At 47.5% G+C, this 19,491-nt stretch overlaps 1 protein-coding gene across 3 annotated transcripts; it reads left to right on the plus strand.

Annotated features, from left to right (window-relative positions):
- Positions 1-2,459: 2,459 nt before the first annotated feature.
- LOC116944608 (glia-derived nexin-like) lies at positions 2,460-17,810 on the plus strand. Of its 3 annotated transcripts, none has more exons than XM_032958325.2 (9): positions 2,460-2,573; positions 6,597-7,578; positions 7,877-8,224; positions 9,589-9,786; positions 11,394-11,598; positions 13,905-14,005; positions 14,740-14,826; positions 15,844-15,927; positions 16,324-17,810. In XM_032958325.2, exons 2-9 carry the CDS (start codon positions 7,293-7,295, stop codon positions 16,359-16,361), a joined length of 1,347 nt encoding a protein of 448 aa, XP_032814216.2. In that variant the 5' UTR covers positions 2,460-2,573; positions 6,597-7,292; the 3' UTR covers positions 16,362-17,810. The 3 variants fall into 3 exon arrangements, with proteins under 3 accessions (XP_032814216.2, XP_032814215.2, XP_032814217.2); XM_032958324.2 differs by lacking the exon at positions 2,460-2,573 and adding an exon at positions 4,656-5,870; XM_032958326.2 differs by lacking the exon at positions 2,460-2,573 and adding an exon at positions 4,656-5,367.
- The last annotated feature ends 1,681 nt before the right edge of the window (positions 17,811-19,491 follow it).

Below are 19,491 nucleotides of genomic sequence, written 5' to 3' on the forward strand. Positions count from 1 at the left end.
CCTCTCTCTGGCACGTGTGCAGACGCGCAGTTGATCATCGAGCCCGCATACGCATATAACCCGCATACGCATATGACCCGCAAAAATAGCGTTTTGTGTAAAACAAATTTCAGATAGCCCGCACCTCCATATACCCCGCATGCATTCATATCTTTAACGTCGTTACCGCAGCTTAATTCCATCATATTAATACGAAGTTTACATTTGTAATACATTCCACTATCAATTGTTAACATTAAAATCATAAAAACACAAAGAAAACAAACTATCCGGAAACGAGTGAACTTAAAACAGTAAATAAGTAACAAAAGTAAATATCCAATAAATAAGTAACACATAACTGGTCGATTAGTAAGTACTGTACAGTTTTAGCACTGGTAGATTGCGCACTGCGCAGATTATAGCGGCACTACGGTAACGCCGTTGCCACGCCCCCAACCCCCACCTCTCCCCCCCAGCTGCCCCAACCCCCACCTCTCTCTCCCCCCAGCTGCCCCACCCCCCAACCCCCACCTCTCTCCCCCCCCAGCTGCCCCACCCCCCAACCCCCACCTCTCTCTCCCCCCAGCTGCCCCACCCCCCAACCCCCACCTCTCTCTCCCCCCAGCTGCCCCACCCCCCAACCCCCACCTCTCTCTCCCCCCAGCTGCCCCACCCCCCAACCCCCACCTCTCCCTCCCCCCAGCTGCCCCACCCCCAACCCCCACCTCTCCCTCCCCCCAGCTGCCCACCCCCCAACCCCCACCTCTCCCTCCCCCCAGCTGCCCCACCCCCAACCCCCACCTCTCTCTCCCCCCAGCTGCCCCACCCCCCACCTCTCTCCCCCCCCAGCTGCCCCACCCCCCAACCCCCACCTCCCTCCCCCCAGCTGCCCCACCCCCCACCTCTCTCTCCCCCCAGCTGCCCCACCCCCCAACCCCCACCTCTCTCCCCCCCCCAGCTGCCCCACCCCCCAACCCCCACCTCTCCCTCCCTCCAGCTGCCCCACCCCCCAACCCCCACCTCTCTCCCCCCAGCTCTCCCGTTGTGCGCCCACTTCAAACATTTTCGGTTAATTGCACGAACAATTCGAATAATTTAAATCGTGATAACGTGGCCAATTTTAGTGTGAGTGGTTTATTCAGCGGTGCTTTAGTCAAAGATAAGTGTTGCACAGTGTAGAGTCCTACCATGAAAAAATATAAACGAGTCATGACATGTCACACGTGTAAAATATTTTTGGGATAGCCCGCACCTCCATATACCCCGCAGGGTCTTGTGTGTAAAAAGTGGTATACCCCGCGGGTTATATGCGGGAAAATCTCTCCAAAAGGCCGTGAAGCAGTCCGGCCACCGGCAGCACGTGGGTCACTAAACATAACATCGGAGTCGTAGCTACGGTTGATCTCAGCGTCAAATATAGTATTATCGATGGTACATTATACACTACATGCAAATTAATGACAATACCGCACGCATATATATACGTACATTTTTAACGACTGATATCTACAGTATATTCTTGGTTCTTTCGGTAAAGTCACGTAGAAGGGAAACAAAAAAATAAAAATATTTTATTGTTTTATATTTTTATTATTTTATCGTTTCCCTTCTACGTGGTGACTTTACCGAAAGAACCAAGAATATGATGAATCCCTGCAGTCACGACAGCTTTAAATCAAAATTGTATATCTACAGTAATAAGACCATTGTTGTTGTTTTTTTAAAGACTATAGATAAGCATTGCGGATTCGGAGAAAAGAGCTTTGTTCTAATTCGGAGTTCGCTGGAACACCGCCTCTATCGGATGCATCAGTCCTGCGATTGTCAAACACAAGTTGTTGTTGTTGTTGTTATTGTTGTTCTTCTTTGGTTCTTTCGGTAAAGTCACGTAGAATGAGAATAAAATAATAAATTGATAAAATAAAATAACACAATAATATTCTCACGACGTTTCGGCCACAACACAAGCGGCCTTCATCAGGTGAAGGGGCGAGACTGTCTGGTAGGACAGCGCTGGAGTGAAAGAGCCACGTTCAGATCACGGCCTTTAAGCCTCCAGCGCTGTCCTACCAGACAGTCTCGCCCCTTCACCTGATGAAGGCCGCTTGTGTTGTGGCCGAAACGTCGTGAGAATATTATTGTGTTATTTAATTTTATCAATGTATTATTTTATTCTCATTCTACGTGACTTTACCGAAAGAACCAAAGAAGATGAATCATTGCAGTCACGAAAGCTTTAAATCGTTATTGTTGTTGTTGACACAAGAGCGTAGTCGTAGTAGTAACTACGTCCATCATCACCCCGTGCACAGTCTTCGACGTTGATGTGCGAAGTAACGGTCCAGTGAATACGGTTAAGCTTTTTTTTTACGGTAGGATATTTATTTTTAAACGCGAACAAAAACACACAAGCAACAGCTAAAAAAAACAACACGTGTAATGCGAAAATAAACTTTTTAAAATTGTGATTTAGTGATTATCGGGCTTTTTTTAAATCCGGCTCGCCCTCTTCCCCTCCCCAGATAATTGATGATCTCTGTCAGTACCAAAGACTGCCATCCGCCTTGTTGTAGCCTACGCAGCCTGTTGGGGTAAGTGTTGTTAACGAGCTAACACACACACACGTAACACACACCTGTAACACACACACACACACACGTAACACACACCTGCAACACACACACACAGCCGCAACACACACGTACAACAACAACCGCCATTCGCCACTAAGTGGCGGTGACGTCACCACGACGCTTGTGCCAGGCTATGTGCACCTTGAGGCCACGTGAAGTGTCGAACGCCCGCTGGCAGGAGGTCACTGGGCAGACCCAGGTGCCACGGGTCGACTGACTGAGACGACTGGCTGGTGCACCACCTGTGCCCCCTACTGTGCCAACCTGCTGTGCTTTAGCCACCCGGCGCTCCGCTCGTTGTTGTGAGCGTCGCACCTCCGCCTTCCGTTGTTGTTGGAGGGCGACTGCCTCCAACTGCCCAGTAGCGTCCTTCACGAGCCTCCTCCACAGAGGCCGATCTTGACACCGCTGGTACCAGTCATCGGCAAGTCCACTCAGCTCCATGTCCTCCTGTACCACATCACTCCATCTCTTCTCTAGCCCGTGCCGCGCCCGCTTAGCCCCATCGATCCGGCCTAACAAAAGCTGTTTAGGCATGCGGTGGCTGGGCACACGTACACACACGTGCACACACACACACCCGCAACACACACACCCGCAACACACACACCCGCAACACACACACCCGCAACACACACACCCGCAACACACACACCCGCAACACACACACGCGTGCACACACATACCCGTAACACACACACACCCGCAACACACACACACGCGTGCACACACACACCCGCAACACACATACACCCGTGACACACACACGTGCACACACACACACGTAACACACACACACCCGCAACACACACACCCGCAACACACACACGCGTGCACACACATACCCGTAACACACACACACCCGTAACACACACACACCCGTAACACACACACACCCGCAACACACACACACCCGTGACACACACACGTGCACACACACACGTAACACACACACACCCGCAACACACACACCCGCAACACACACACACGTACACAGAAGGATTTTCACACTCACATGAGTACAAAGATCCCCCGTACAGTCTTCACAGACTGTAGGGGCAAGTGTGGTGAGCGAGTCGCACCTACGAAGACCGCCACAGCACATGACGAGGTGGGGGGGGGGGGGCTGGTGACCAAACACCTTTGAGGCTGAGGGGGGCGCTCACTTGAGGCTCTGCTAGGTCGACTCAGCCTGAAATGAGTGCCTGGTGCAGTGTTGCAGTAAAACATCGCAGGGCAAAGGTCGTCGGGCGTGGTTCGGGCCACCGACCCCCTCGAGTTGACCCCTAGGGGGGGCATCCGCTCAGCACGTACGCGTGGAGGGGGGCAGGGGGGGGGTAACCCAAATGCGACCTGGGGGGGTCCCAGGACCGGTTCAGGTAATCGTCACTGTGGTGGTGGTGGTGTTGGTAATCGTCACTGTGGTGGTGGTGGTGGTAATCGTCACTGTGGTGGTGGTGGTGGTGTTGGTAATCGTCACTGTGGTGGTGGTGTTGGTAATCGTCACTGTGGTGGTGTTGGTAATCGTCACTGTGGTGGTGGTGGTGGTGTTGGTAATCGTCACTGTGGTGGTGGTGTTGGTAATCGTCACTGTGGTGGTGGTGTTGGTAATCGTCACTGTGGTGGTGGTGGCCGTGAGCGGGAATCGAACTCGGGTTGCCAGGTTCGTAGCGCAGCGTAGGGCTAACCACTACACTACCGCTCCCCACAACACAACACGCACAACACACACCACAACATGCACACACACCACAACACGCACACCACAACACGCACACCACAACATGCACACACAACACACACAACATGCACACACACAACACACACCACAACACGCACACCACAACACGCATACCACAACATGCACACACAACACACACCACAACACGCACACACACACAACACACACCACAACATGCACACACACCACAACACGCACACATACACAACACACACACACCACAACATGCACACACACACAACACAACACGCACACACATCACCACAACACGCACATCACAACGCACACCACAACACGCACACCACAACGCACACACACAACACGCACACACATCACCACGACACGCACACACATCACAACACGCACATCACAACGCACACCACAACGCACACACGCACACACATCACGACACGCACACCACAACGCACACACATCACCACGACACGCACACACATCACCACAACACGCACACACATCACCACGACACGCACACACACACCACAACGCACAGACACAACACACACCACAACACGCACACACATCACCACAACACGCACACAACGTCTAAACTAACGCGGTTATTTTGCTGTTGATCCGGGTCGTGGTTGGGAGAGAGTTTGTTAGAGAGGGCGAGGTCCGTGTGTCCGTGTGTGTGGCTGTGTCTTCGTGTGTGTGTCCGTGTGTGTGTCTGTGTGTTCGTGTCTGTGTCCGTGTCTGTGTGTGTGTGTTCATGTGTGTGTCTGTGTGTGTGTTCGTGTGTGTGTCTGTGTGTTCGTGTGTCCGTGTGTGTGTCTGTCCGTGTGTCCGTGTGTGTCCGTGTGTCTGTGTGTGTCCGTGTGTGTGGCGTTTCGAGGCGGCGCGTTTCCTCTGGAAACTTGGCGAATCGCCTTACCAACAACCTCAACTCGCTACAATTCATCATCAACACTCTGACGCATCGGGCATCGTGAACGCACGCCCCCTCGCTCACTACGAAACGGGGGCCCGCTCGCTATAAATGACGCCTCCCCGGTAATCGACACGTCTCCCGAGACGTCTCTCGAGACGTTGTTTGTCTCTCTCTCGAGACGTTGTTTATATATCTCTCTCTCGAGACGTTGTTTATATATCTCTCTCTCTCGAGGCGTGTGACTAAAAGTGCACAACGCGGCCTTTAATCGTCGATTTGCTGCTGCTGCTGCTACTGCTGCGTCTTGCCCCAGCAGCGAGCGGGATCGCGTGCGCCCCTTCTCCACGAGCCACGCTCGAGAGACGAACTCTCCGTGTCTCTCTCTCTTTCCTCTCGTTGTTGTGTGTGAAGTGTGAATTATCGACGCGTCTTTTAAACTGCTAAACGTTGACGTCTTTTTCTAGAGTTAACTTGTGCCAGCCTGCTTCGGGGTTATTAGCAAAGTTCGTTAGGGAGGTGATCTTGAACCTTTAAAGATCCCCAAAGCAGCACCACGCAAGGAGCGTCGTGAACGAGGTGTGTCTCTCTCCCTTTGAGCTCCGTGTTTCATCGGCGTCATGAACAGGTAAGTGAAGCCGCGTGGGATGGTTGATGGTGGTTGTTCAGTGTGATCGATAATGTAGCAGTAGCGCGCGGTCTAAGCACTCGGCAGCGCATTCGTTGCGGATGTTCACGGTTCGAATCCAGCGCCCGCCCTGGTTATTATTGCTGCTGCGGTGTGCGATGGATGATGGTGGTTGTTCAGTGTGATCGAGAATGCAGCAGTAGCGCGCGGTCTAAGCACTCGGCAGCGCATTCGTTGCGGATGTTCACGGTTCGAATCCAGCGCCCGCCCTGGTTATTATTGCTGCTGCGGGTTGTGTAATTTTCAGTGAAACCACGCGGCGTCTGCTTCACCGAGGATGTTAAAGATTCCTGTAAAGGATGTTGGTGGGCAGTGTATATGTGTATTGATGATGGTGGTGGTGGTGTTGTTGGATTCAAAGTAATAGAATTGTGGTGGTTGATGCGAGGGTCCAAATTCTTAGAAATATTCGCAAATGACTTGAATTTGGAGCATAACGTAGAATAATGCCGCAGGCCTCTTTTGCAAAAGAGACGTACGGTATCTTGAGTTCTCACCCGCTTACACTAAATAAACATTACAGATTGGGAGGGAGGGGGGCTTTAAAGCCTCGTCTCCACTGTGCTTAATTAAAGGCGTGCACAGCGCCCCAGTGTTACGATGTACAGAATTCATGTTCGATTATAGCATTGATCATTGACAAAATCTCCGTAATTTGTGTTGCAGCTTCGCGATGTCTGCTCTCTAGACACATCACACGAGCGCAGCTCTGGGGAAAATACCGACGACACAAACATAGCCTACTGGGCACAAGATTTAAACACACTAAGTAAAACGGACGTCATTCTAAGTAAATATTACACGTTGCAGATAGAGAGCTCAATCTGTAAAGTTACTCATCCAGAAAACACACGCATATAACTCCATAATTAATAAAGCTACTTTACAGATACAAGAAAAAAAAACGAGCAGATAACTTAATATACTGTGCTACATAACATAGTTACCACACGTGCACCCATCATATACATAATTACACACATACACATGACATAACGTACACACACATTGCACGTAAGTTCAATACATTTGGTTTAGGATATACAAGTCACACACCACCAAACTACAGTATATACTTGCATAAAAGCCAAACGCAAACTACGTATCTACAAATTATACGAACACATTACACACACAATTATTATACAATACACATAAAAGGTTACATCAAAGTCCACATTGTATATTCTCTGCAAATATAATTGGCGAGTGGTTTACACACGAGGCATTACACAAGTTTGAAGCTCCCCCCGTTTAGCCCTAGGGCAGTGTTAAGTGCTGTTAGCGACACCTTATACTGTCAACTTCCTCATTAAGGTCAGCTCACACATAGACATACGTACATACACACCCTCAGCAACCATGCCCTCTCTTGCCACCACATCGTCTCGGCTGCCGTTGCCGATGGCCCTGCTGATGCTACTGCTGACCGTGCTATCCGACGCTCAAAAGACCCCACGGAGCAAAGTCTCCGCCAAATCAACGCAATTTTCCGTCGACCTGTATCGCGCGGTCGGTGGCACGGCCATGCGGGGCAACGTGGCGATGTGCCCCATGGGCTTGGAGCCGTTGCTGGGCAGTCTGCAACTGGGAGCCAGGGGCAACACGCGGCGAGAGATGGAGAAGGTCATCGGGACCAGCGCGAAGGGTGAGCAATGCTTGGCTGGTGTTGGTGCTGGAATCTCTGTAATACCGGGCAATTAATTTGGCAGCGTTTGTCTAAACGAGACAAGACCCTGCTGCTGCTGCTGCTGAGACTCGGAAAACGACGCTGGGCAATTTACAAGCAACAGAGCCACACTCGTACACACAAACTACGCAGATACACAACTCCACACACCACACATACATACACACACGGACACAAGAAGACACAAATACTCGGCAAATAAACACAAAGTCACCTCAGCCCTGGCCGTGTCCCAAACAAACTCTCGCACACCCAGGTCTCCGGCCCATGCGGCTGCCAAGCTCCCTTCGCTCTCCACTCCTCACCCGAGCCTTGGCACTCTTCATACACGGGGGCGGTGTGGCCCAAGAAGTCAGCGCGGGCCGAGGGAGCAGCGCGGGCCGGGTAGCCGGCGCGGGCCGGGTGGCCGGAGCGGGCCGGGTGGCCGGAGCGGGCCGGGTGGCCGGAGCAGGCCGGGTGGCCGGCGCTGGCAGCAGGTCGGAGCTGCGCGCATTCGCTGGCCGCTCGGCGGCCGTATTTGGCACGGAGACTCGACCCCTGCGCTCGGACGGGGGCGAGGCTGCAGCCAGACAGGTCAACGCGTGGGTGCTCAACCACACGCACGGTGAGGGGCGGGGACGTGTGGTGGTTGTGCGGTGGTGGTGTGTGAGCAGCTGTGGTTAGCGCACCGAACTACGAACCCAGCGACCGGAGTTCCATTCTTGTGGCCAACATCGGTGATGAATGCCTTAACTGGTCCTGGGCCTCCCTTAGGTCGACCCAGCTTTAAATGAACACCACCACTGGGAGATAAAGGCGGCTGAGAGTGGCCCTGGCCACACAACCGCTTTGTTGGCCTTTTATAGGTGCTAGCTAACAGCACTTGCCCCAACAGCCTGTGTAGTTAACACGGATGATATTTTTTTTGTATTTTTGGTCTGTAATTACACCGGCTTCTCAAGTGTCGTCAGCTGATTAATCTTGACCCGGTCATCAATGACTGGACAGAAAAAGAATTCTATTAAATTTGGTTCTGCACTTAATTTGCCATAATTCTAGCTCTGCCAGTTAAAGATATCGTTTTACTGTAATGGAATGGTTATTAATCTCAGTAGCAGGGCAGGTGGGAAAGTGTTGCCCCTTGTGGAACAGAGGTCACTTGAAGGTATCTCAGAAGTAGCTCTGTGATATCCGCTTTTGTGGGTCATTCTCTAGCGCAAAGGCTTGAACTGCTGAGATATCCAAATGGAATCTCTATCTCATGCAAAGATGCCAATAGAAATATCAGGATAAAATTGGGAGGAAAGTATTTTTAAAAACTAGCCTCAGTAACACATTATAGAGATCCTTGTGACGGTGTTGCCCACGGGGATACAGTACATCCTGGCAATATCGGGATAATTCAGGCCGGGTGCCCTGGTATATCCGTTTTGTTAACAAAGCCCATTTTTTTTCTATGAAGACCAAACTTAATCCATTTACATTGTTACTTATATGGCTATTAATGTCATAAAAATCTACAACTCAATAAAAAAAGCTAAAAAAATACCACCAAAACCACTGATAATCGCAAACCAATTTTGGAATGAACAATCCATGTGCTACAGTAGTTGCACATGACGTAGTGATGCTGCTGCTTCTGCGTTAGCAGTGGTGCACTTGCACAAATAATGGGAAAAAAACTCCACATTCACTTTACCTCTGGCCCTCTCACTCTACATGCTCTCGAAGAAGGACCATTGCACAAAACATCGCCTATTAAAACATCGCCTATTATACATTTTTGAAGGCCACAGAGTTGACAAATGTGTTGAGTTTGTTGTAGCTGTGAAGGAGACCATGTACTCCAACGACACAAAAAAAATATTTTACCAGGTTTAGGCCCACTGAGCCATATAGCTCTCTTTCAGAAACGACCTGGCCATAAACAATAGTCCAACAAAGTGGCTTATCACGATGGTAATCATCTTGCCGGTGTCCCGAGGGCAGGTGCCGTGAAGGATTTCCTCTCCCCGGATCAGCTGCCCCCGGGCCTCACTCGCCTCGTGCTGGTGAGCGCCGTGGTTCTGCGCGCCGTCTGGCTGTCGCCCTTCGACCCCGCGCACACCAACCCGCGACCCTTCACCCCACCGGGGCGGCCCGTGAAGATGGTACCGGCGATGCAACGCACGGGCGTCTACAGATACGGTGAGAGGGAAGCGATGGCAAGATGTTAACTACCTCGACTGGTATACAGGTCGTGGGTTCGATTCTGACCCCGATGCCTGTATATTTGGAGTTTGCATGGATTTTTCTCTGGGTCCTCCGGTTTTTCCCCCCACATTTAGAATCGACGTGCGTTCAGAGTATTTGGCTGCGTTACATTTCCACGTGATAAGCCACTTCGTTGAGCTATCATGTGGCCAGGCCGCTTCTGAAATAAGTACATAGCTCAGTGGGCCTGGTAAAATAAACCAGTTTTATTCGTGCAGAGTTCGTTGTAAACAATGGCACGCTGTTCTTCCTATATATGCATTCATCAATAATACTCCATGCCAAACCGGCCACGTGGTCATAACAAGTTTGCGTTCGGTATTGCTTTTTTGCGTTAAACGAGGTGCCATAGTTTATATGCATTGCCCTTGCCAATAACATCTGGTAATCCAGCAGAAATTGTTTAACAAGCCTGACTTGATGAGAAGCAAAGGTTTAAACTGGTCCACAATTTGCTTGATTAATCAAATGCTGCCTGATAATGTTATAACAATGAGTTTGTGTACGGTCTAACTTACATGGATCATTTTAAAGCATCATGTCACCCTCATGATTTTCACAAATGCTGATTCTCATGTGCATCTGCTGACAGTTGTCAGGTTTCAGTTTACTTCTTTGGTTCTTTCGGTAAAGTCACGTAGAATGAGAATAAAATAATCAAATAAAACAATAAAATTCTCACGACGTTTCGGCCACAACACAAGTAGCCGTCCTCAGGTGAAGAAACAGGACTGTCCAGAAGACAGCACTGTCTTAGAATGAGAATAAAATAATAAAATAAAACAATAAAATAAAACAATTAAATTCTCACGACGTTTCGGCCACAACACAAGTAGCCGTCCTCAGACAGCGCTGTCTTCTGGACAGTCCTATTTCTTCACCTGAGGACGGCTACTTGTGTTGTGGCCGAAACGTCGTGAGAATTTTATTGTTTTATTTTATTATTTTATTCTCATTCTACGTGACTTTACCGAAAGAACCAAAGAAGATGAATCCTTGCAGTCACGAAAGCTTTAAATCGAAAAAGGTTTCAGTTTTTCAATTTCATTTATTAGGTATAACCCTGTGAGCCATGCGGCTCATAGGGTTATCCGTGTTGTGGATGAACCGTTCTCAGTCACGCCTTGTACGCGTGCAATGATGTAATTAGCGGCTCCTCACTCACCAAGGGCCAGTGACTCGGTGCCCACATGACCACAAACAATAACTTTAAAGAGACAATAAAAACAGACTCCCATTACCAGGCTGCTACTACGTGCACCTTGTGCTGCACAGGGAGTGCTGCCCCTGTGGGAGAACTGCCCCTGTGGTCCCCTTAGTTAGACTCTAGTAGGGAATCGGAATTGTTGAAATGAGATGTGATGTAAGGTGCTATAAGTTGCTGAGGCATTTAAGCAATAGCGCTATAATGACAATTCCTTGTTTGCTCTGGGCTGCCCCTCCAGCCCCATTACATCAGATAATTGGGTCGACTGTATTATGGCTACGACGATCAGGATCATGAGGGCAATGACTTCTCTCTTCTGTTTGCCCATACACAGGTGAATTTGCACTGCCCGACGGTAACTTTTACGAAGTTTTGGAGATCCCTTACGCTGATGGGCATACCGTAATGTGGGTGGCCCTACCACCTCCGGACAAAGATGGTTCAGCTCTGGCGGCACTGGAGAACAGCCTGACAGGACGTACCATTGTCGAGTGGGAGGGACAGAGCAGATCAACCCGCCTTACCCTGCAGTTGCCCAGGTGAGGACGTGTGTAAAATGGAGTCAACCATCCATGTATAACTACTGGGCATGTAAATCTTCACTTAAAGCTTTCGTGACTGCAGGAATTCATATTATTGGGTCTTTCGGTAAGGTCACGTAGATAGGTTCAAAGAAAATAACAAAAAAAACTACGACGTTTCAATCGCAACACGAGCGGTCGTCTTCAGGAAAAGGGGGGTTAGCTTCCAAGGCAAACTGTTCATAAGGGTTTGAAATGGGCGTAGCCCAAATGTTAGCAGCCAATGATAATGTAAGTGGTGGGCAGCCAACCCGACGGTGGTTGGTTTTCCACCAATAAAAAGGCTGCCAGGTGAAAATTAGCATGTTAATGAGAGATTAGCATGTTAATGGGAATCGCAGAGCCGCAACCAAGGGGTCGGTGGGCGAAGTGACTGTGAAAGTGCAAGTTTGAAGTGGGCGTAAAGCACAACTAACATCGGAAGGTGGGTAGGATGGGAACATCACAGTCAATTATGACTGAAACTTGTTGATAACGTCCTTCCAACGATTGCTCAGTTTGTATCCATCCTCCCGGCTGAAATTGTGTCTGTGTCTATATATATGGATGGCTTCATGAACGAATATTTGTTGATAGCCAGTGGGCTTGCAAAGTACCTTAATCTGAGAGAAATCAATTTCGTGTGAGCCTACCGCATTAAAACAATGATCAGCCACGGCCAAGGTATTGGCCCTCCCATGTTTCAGATCTGCCATATGTTCACAAGCACGGTCCAAGACATGTCTCTTAGTTTCCTCAATGTAACTACTGCTGCAGACACAGCTTAGTTTGTAGACGCCGGGGTATTGCATGTCAGGGATCACATCCTTCACAGATGGGATCAGATAACGAATTTTATGTACTATGTTAAATCGAACCTGGATCTTGTGTTTGCTCATGATTTTGGAAATATTTTGAGTGACCCCTGCTATGTGTGACAAGGTGATGGTTTTGATTGGGTCCTCAGATGGTTATTTTCCAACAGTTGGGGTGATAGCTTTACGGATTGTGTAGTCTGAATATCCATTCATCTTGAGAGCTTGGTGTACGTGTTCCAGTTCACTAGCTAAGTGATGACGGTCGGAAATACATTGAGCTCTATGGTGTAGAGTTTTGATGAGGGAATTCTTCTGGGATGGATGGTGGTGGGAGTCAGGTTTTAGGTAAGCATCCGTATGGGTGGCTTTCCTGTAGACAGTGTCCCATTGAGCCATCTGGTCTCTTTTCGATTAAAGTTGATGGGGTTGATGAATTGGTTCAGAGCTGGTCGGCCATGTGGCCAGATGACGAACGTGTCATCTACGTACCTCTTCCACAAGATCTTATGAACCAATTCCTCAACCACATCAATTTAGAGAAAATATGCAGGATAAAGACGTAATTAAAACTTTTAGATAATTGTGCTCAGGCAGATAATGTCGTTATAATGGAGTGACAGTCAATGAATATAACTCATTCGAGAGGACATCAACCAAGAAGATGAAGTGGTGACATCAGGTCGTGTGCAGGTGCTGGATGGATTGTTATGTCGCTGGACAATGACAGATGGCGACGTTGTGGGGAGACCCTCATCCAGAAGTGGATTGAACGTGACGGATGACGGTGATGATATTACTCACGATTATATTGAGGATAATGCAGCAAGCAATACTCTACAGAAAGGGAATTTTTATTTTATTTTATTGTTGATTTGTGAAACGATTAATCGTTCGTGCATTGTTGTAGCTATGTAACCTGATCAAAGGTGGCCGGGTGGCTCAGAGGTCAGACAATTGAGCTGACACTACTGGCATCCTGGGTTTTGAATCCAGGCAGCTGCCTGTGATTAAGCCTGGTCGTCAAGCGAAGTAAATCAATGGTCTTAACTTAATCACCAATGATTACACACAAAAAAACACCGTAAGCTAAAATTTTGTTCTGTATTTACTTTTAGTTGTGAACATGTTGAGTGTTTCTTTTGGCAAATTCGTGGGCCAGAAAATATTCTCTTGAAGGAAATCAATGACTTATATGTTACCTGGAACACAACAGAAATGAGTGCAGCACCATTGTTGCACTGTACTTCCTATGTTCCCAAGTCCATACTCCTCACCATCACAACCCACAATGACCAGCATGGTGAAGTATTATTACACAACTCTCCCAAAACGACACACAACGTGGGGAGACCCTCATCCGGTAATAGACTGACAAAATGGTTATACATGTACATATGCCCTGCAGATAGTACTTGTGTGTGTGCGCGTGCATGCTGACCGGCACCCGTATGTTTGTCCATGTATCAGGTTCACGGTGGAGAGCAAGCTGGAACTAAAGCCCGCACTGCAGTCCCTGGGTCTCAGGGAAATGTTTGACGAGCGAAGAGCCAACTTCAAGGGCATCACGGGTGAGAGGGCAGCAGTGGATCAACCCACACCCTTTTTTACACCTCCACAGCTTTGGATATGGGGTTTCCTCCCTCCGCCTATGGGCCACTTTGAAGGAATGTACATGCAGAGGCCTTATAAATAAAAAAATACACCAGGCACAGCCTTGAAAAAATAATGCAATAAAGTATTGAAAACTGTGAGCATCAGTGGCCAACTGCATAAAACACCTGTAGTGAAAATTTCCCTTCTTTGTATGTTGAACTTCTTTCACACCGTTCTTAGCCAACTGTGTTATTCGGAGTTGACACTGATTTACATTTTATATGCAATTGACCCCAGAGCTTCATTTCCTATTTGTGTTTTTTCTCGGGTAAGCTGCTACGCTGGCTTGGACTTAGGGATTATATTATCGGCGTAATGCACCACTACTAGCATACATGTTATGGCTATCCTTAATAATCCTATATTATTATACTCTATATCCTGAAAATTCTATGTCCAGCTTTATACGAATTATGAGGACAAAATAAGGCAAGATGGATGGTCGTGTGGCAAAATAATTCCTGGCGGACCGTTCCAGCTGAAATTAAGCACTGATGAGGGTTTAACCGGTCGATGAAGATAAAAAGCAGTTTGGCCGAGAACAGACATACACGGCTGTGCTTCCACATCAGCACGTCTTATGAGGCTCTGCGTACATGTATCCATGGTAACTGCCCCATCCCCACTGCCCTGTTTTTGTTCCGTGAAGCCCGGGAGCAGCTATACGTGTCGACAGTGCTGCAGCAGACGCGCGTAGAGGTGGACGAGAAGGGAACGCGAGCCGTCTCGGCCACAGGTAAACGTGTGCAACGAGAAGGACGAGTGACAGTGCAGTGTCCCAAACGTCTTTTTTATGTATGTAATGTATGTTGAACTTGTTTCGTACCATACGTAGCCAACCCGTGTTAATTGGAGGTGCGGGGAAAAAGTTACATGGGGAATATTTTGTGTGAAGTCATGCTAGACGCAATGTCTGGTGATACAACCATTACCTCCTCGTTGTGCCAGACGTTTACGCTGTGCTATGTTGGAGAGCGTTGCCATGGAGGGGAAAGCTAATTTCAGTCCGCTGATAACCCTGATGGTGAGCTCACATCCATGACATTGGCTAATGAGGGTGCTGGGTGGTTGCGAGTGGCTGGCAACTTCCCCCATTAAAAGTTAATAACTGGAGAACCATGCAAACAAAATGTAAACAAGCATGGGCATGAAGCCCTAAGCGACAGACATCTGTAATTTCCCCTGGCCAATCTCCAGTTGGTGGAGCCAGGGGACAAAACTTTCACGTTCTGAGTGCCTCCAGAAAAATGAAAATTCCTAACTGCTGATCTGTGTCTGATCGTGAGGCTCCTGTCACTACAAGGAATGCACAGATTTGTAATCGGGGCAACATAACATCAAACAGGGAGTGGCTTACTTTCATAAACAAATAAAAAACCCATTAAGGTCTGGGAGTATAGCATGGCAGTGAGGTGTGGAAGGCAATCGGTCCCAGGCTGTTGTAGGCTCGCCTCCCGAGCAATAGGTGAGGAATGGTGGTAGTGGTGGTTGCCTTTGTTCCCTCGAAAACAATCATCTGTGGAGGGAAGCAGGCAAGGCTGATGAGTCAGCCTTTAGCCAACACCTATCCCAGGTGTGGGCTAAAGTTGCATCCCATGACTCTATATCCTATCGGGTTATGACAATAGCACGACCCAGCTCAGCCATCTGATTCAACACTGGACATTTCAAGTCATGACTCCGTTCGTTGAAAAATATTTAAATTAAAGGCCTTCCTGAGTTGTTGTGTCTCGTGTGTGCTTGTGTGATGAAGGTGTAGTCGCCCTGTTACGATCCTTCATTCCCACCTTCGCCTGCGATCGGCCATTCCTCTTCATCATCACTCACAAACACACAGGTGAGTCATCACTGCTCAATCTACGAACCATCACTTATAAATTAGTGAACTATCAATGTTTTTTTCTTTACATTTTTTAATACATGTATTCATTTTCCCCAACTGTATTCCCATTGTGCTGTCAACGTGACATTGTAATGAAATAAAGACGTAATTTGGAACTCTTATAGCGAGCACTGCACCACCCTGTGCAAGAGAACTACCATGGAAGATGATGTCGCATAGCTGCTTATGATAACTTTGCTCAATTCAATAAACGCATGCCTTTTTTTAACTATTACTCCTTCAACGCCACTATTTTTTGCTGGCCACTTGGCATTTGGAGACTTTGGGAGTTGTGCATAGTAATTGTGGTGATAATTATATATTTATAACCGAGTGTGAATGTGCCTTCAGATTCCATCCTCTTCATGGGCCGCGTCACCGACCCATAGGACCTCGTCTCCCCCACGACTCTTAAGCGTCACCGTAGTTGCCGTGGCTCAACGAGTACGTGGCCTTTCACACCTAAAACGACGTTCATCAAATGTATTCTTTGCACTTAGAATGAAATGTAACGTTAGTGGCCGTGCACTAGGCATGTAACGATTTGTCGATTTAAAGTCGATTCCTACGCTTACGATATGTGCATCGGATCGCGTGCGTGAGAATCGATGCGTTATGACTTGTAAAATCTGTATGCATATGATATGCAAATGTGTTTAGGAAAATAAAACAAAATATATACAAACGAGGCAGACAATACGAAAGTGAAACAAAAAGAAAGAATACAGTATAAGGTTTATATAAGCACAACTTATATAAGTAAATTATTCATACATGCAACACATCCTTACATTATACTGGTGGGGGGCGTTAAAGGGGTACTTCTGATACAAGCACACCATGGCTACAAGCACATGTGCTTTGTGCCAATGGCTGCGAATATATCCAACACCGACTGCATGTCGTATAGGGTAGACCCAGCAGTAAAACAAGACGAAGAATAGTCGATTGTTTCTTGGAATTGACTCCAAATTGTGACAATTGAGGGGAGCTTTAGAAAAACTTGATAACCCACGTAGATATATTTTGAAAACAGCGGGCTGCACGTCCTTTGGACCTCTCCCTCCTTCCAGCCAGCCACACTTTTTTCTACAGTATGAACAGCCATGTTAGCTTCATTGGAAGACTTTACAATCACCTGTTTGATAGTTTTAATAGCATCTGTCCACAGAATGCAAAACTATTAACTTAATTCACCCATTCCATCGACTGAATCCACCTACTCTTAACTTTTGTGCATGATTACGTTTTCCAGGACAGGAGCTGAATATTAGTTAATTTGTAACTTTTACTTATATTTTATATTAAATACGCTATATATTTGTGGATGAAGTGAAACGTATAAACTGCATGGAGTGTGAAATGCTTGCGAGTTCACATATTTTTTTAATCACCCCTTTTGAGTATGTCCAGATATTGACATCTGTAAGACAACATTGGGTTTCAGCGATTCACTTGTGGTTAAGTGCTCTTCACTATGAATCTGGCAACTAGAGTTTGATTTACGGGCACGGCTAACATCAGTGGCCATTGATACCTGATAACGATCCTGGAAGCTGCCTTCACCAATCCGTGCCGACCAGCGTGGCAAAGTTCAAACAACCCCCATGACCAATAGGGCGATGGGAGGCCCTCATCCAGTCGTGGGCAAAGAGGCCTGTAAACGAAGAGTTCAGTATAACAGTCATCAAACATTACTTTTAATATACTATGGACTTAATGATGTTATTGATGTTAGTTACTAATATACAAGTATCTTTGTAACACAGTTGTGGGATATTTTGTACTGCTTTTTAAAATAAATACTTCTATGTGACAACTCCACAATTCTATACATAGACCGTGGTCTGTGCACTGAATTCATAATCGGAAAATCACGAGCTTGAATCCCAGTCGGTGATGCATTCAGCTCTCTCATCCATTGAGGGTTGTGAAAATGACGACCATTCTTTGATAAGTTAACAGTGGTTGTTCCACGGATAGCCTGGTCTCTCCCATAATGGCTCAGAGCAAATACGAAGAGAAGGCAAAAGTAGCGGCAGACGGTGGAAGAGATGGCAGCGAGGTGAACTCAAAAGGATTTGGTGGTCGCTACTGGACAAAAACTAAGGAAATAACTTAATGGGGAGGCCTTTGCGAAGCAGTGAGCAGCTACAGGCCGTGACAACTGCCCTACACTTGTTTGAGCAGGGAGATAATGTGAATGCAGTTGACTAACATCTAACAGGCTAGAGTAAGCAACGTGGAAGTTTGTAATAGAACATGGCAGAAAATAATTATAGTTTATATCAGTAAGACGTGGTTGTGATGGGTGGAACACGTGGAGAAGGGATGAGGGCATGTTATCGATCGATACAGGCAAAGGAGTGGCACCCAGAGGTCTGCAACCAAAGCTGACAAAAGATCGTAAAAGTGATCCTTGAAGGACATATCACCTACTCTTTGGGTCTTTCGGTAAAGTCACGTAGATAGAAAAATAAAATAAAAAATCACGACGTTTTGATCGTAACACAAGCAATCGTCTTCAGGTGAAAAATACAGCAGGCGGACTGCTGAGGCAGGAAGAAATCTTCATATATATAAAAGGCAAAGTTGTGAATGTGTGTCTGTTCAAAATGTTTAGCGTACTTCCTGACATGCAACAAACTTTAAATTTACCATGTGGGTACTTTACAGACTGTACACCATGCAAAATGTATAAAAATACACTTTTTTGGGGGGGGGGGAGCTCAATAATGCTTATTATTTTTTGCACGGCAAGTGAGCTGTGACGTCAAATCTGTCATGTGACCCGGCATGTGGAAGCATAACGCATTGTAGTGTAGTGGTTAGCGCGCTGCGCTACGAACCCGGCGACCCGAGTTCGATTCCCGCTCACGGCCACCACCAGTGACGATTATTTCAACCGCTCTTGGGCCTCCCCTAGGTCGACTCAGCCTCAAACGAGTAACTGGTGTGGTGTGAACATCGCCACTGGGGAGACAAAGGCGGCCGTGAGTGGTGAATCCAAGTCCCGGGCGAAGCCGGGTAGTACAGCTAGTATAATATATTTCTTCCTGCCTCAGACTGCTGTTGCAGGAATAAACTCTATCTACGTGACTTTACCGAAAGACCCAAAGAGTATGAATTCCTGCAGTCACGAAAGCTTTAAGTCAAGACATATCACCTGTGTGTACGAAGGAGTAGAGAAGAGCTAAAGTCAGAGATGACCATGGTGATGAAACTCTAAAAGTGGTGCTTGGAGGTTGGTCAGGTGTCAACAACAGTTGTGGCAGCTGGCAGAAGGAAAAAATAGCGAGGTGTGGAGGTATCTCCAGCATTGGCCATCGGGACCCCTAATCTATTACAACGAATGAAGACGCTGTGGTTTGGGAAGACAAAACCTACCTGCATAACTGTGCTCTGCTCTATGAGATTAGGTCTTAGGTGGGTTGGCAGTGTATGTAGTTGGGTTCAGATTAAACTTCAGGAACATTCACAATATTTGCCTCCACCAAACATGCAAGAGAGGTGCTAAAA

Source organism: Petromyzon marinus, chromosome 21 (genome assembly GCF_048934315.1).
Source record: "Petromyzon marinus isolate PM22_M1 ecotype Great Lakes invasive population chromosome 21, UKy_Petmar_22M1.pri1.0, whole genome shotgun sequence".
In the NCBI taxonomy this organism is placed as follows: domain Eukaryota; kingdom Metazoa; phylum Chordata; class Hyperoartia; order Petromyzontiformes; family Petromyzontidae; genus Petromyzon; species Petromyzon marinus.

What these genes read in the sequence shown, in the direction of transcription:
- LOC116944608 (XM_032958325.2), top strand. Translation starts at nt 7,293, where the DNA reads ATGCCCTCTCTTGCCACCACATCGTCTCGGCTGCCGTTGCCGATGGCC. An exon ending in CATCGGGACCAGCGCGAAGG is followed by an intron (nt 7,579 to 7,876) that starts GTGAGCAATGCT and finishes TCGCACACCCAG; the next exon opens with GTCTCCGGCCCATGCGGCTG. An exon ending in GCGAGCCGTCTCGGCCACAG is followed by an intron (nt 14,827 to 15,843) that starts GTAAACGTGTGC and finishes TGTGTGATGAAG; the next exon opens with GTGTAGTCGCCCTGTTACGA.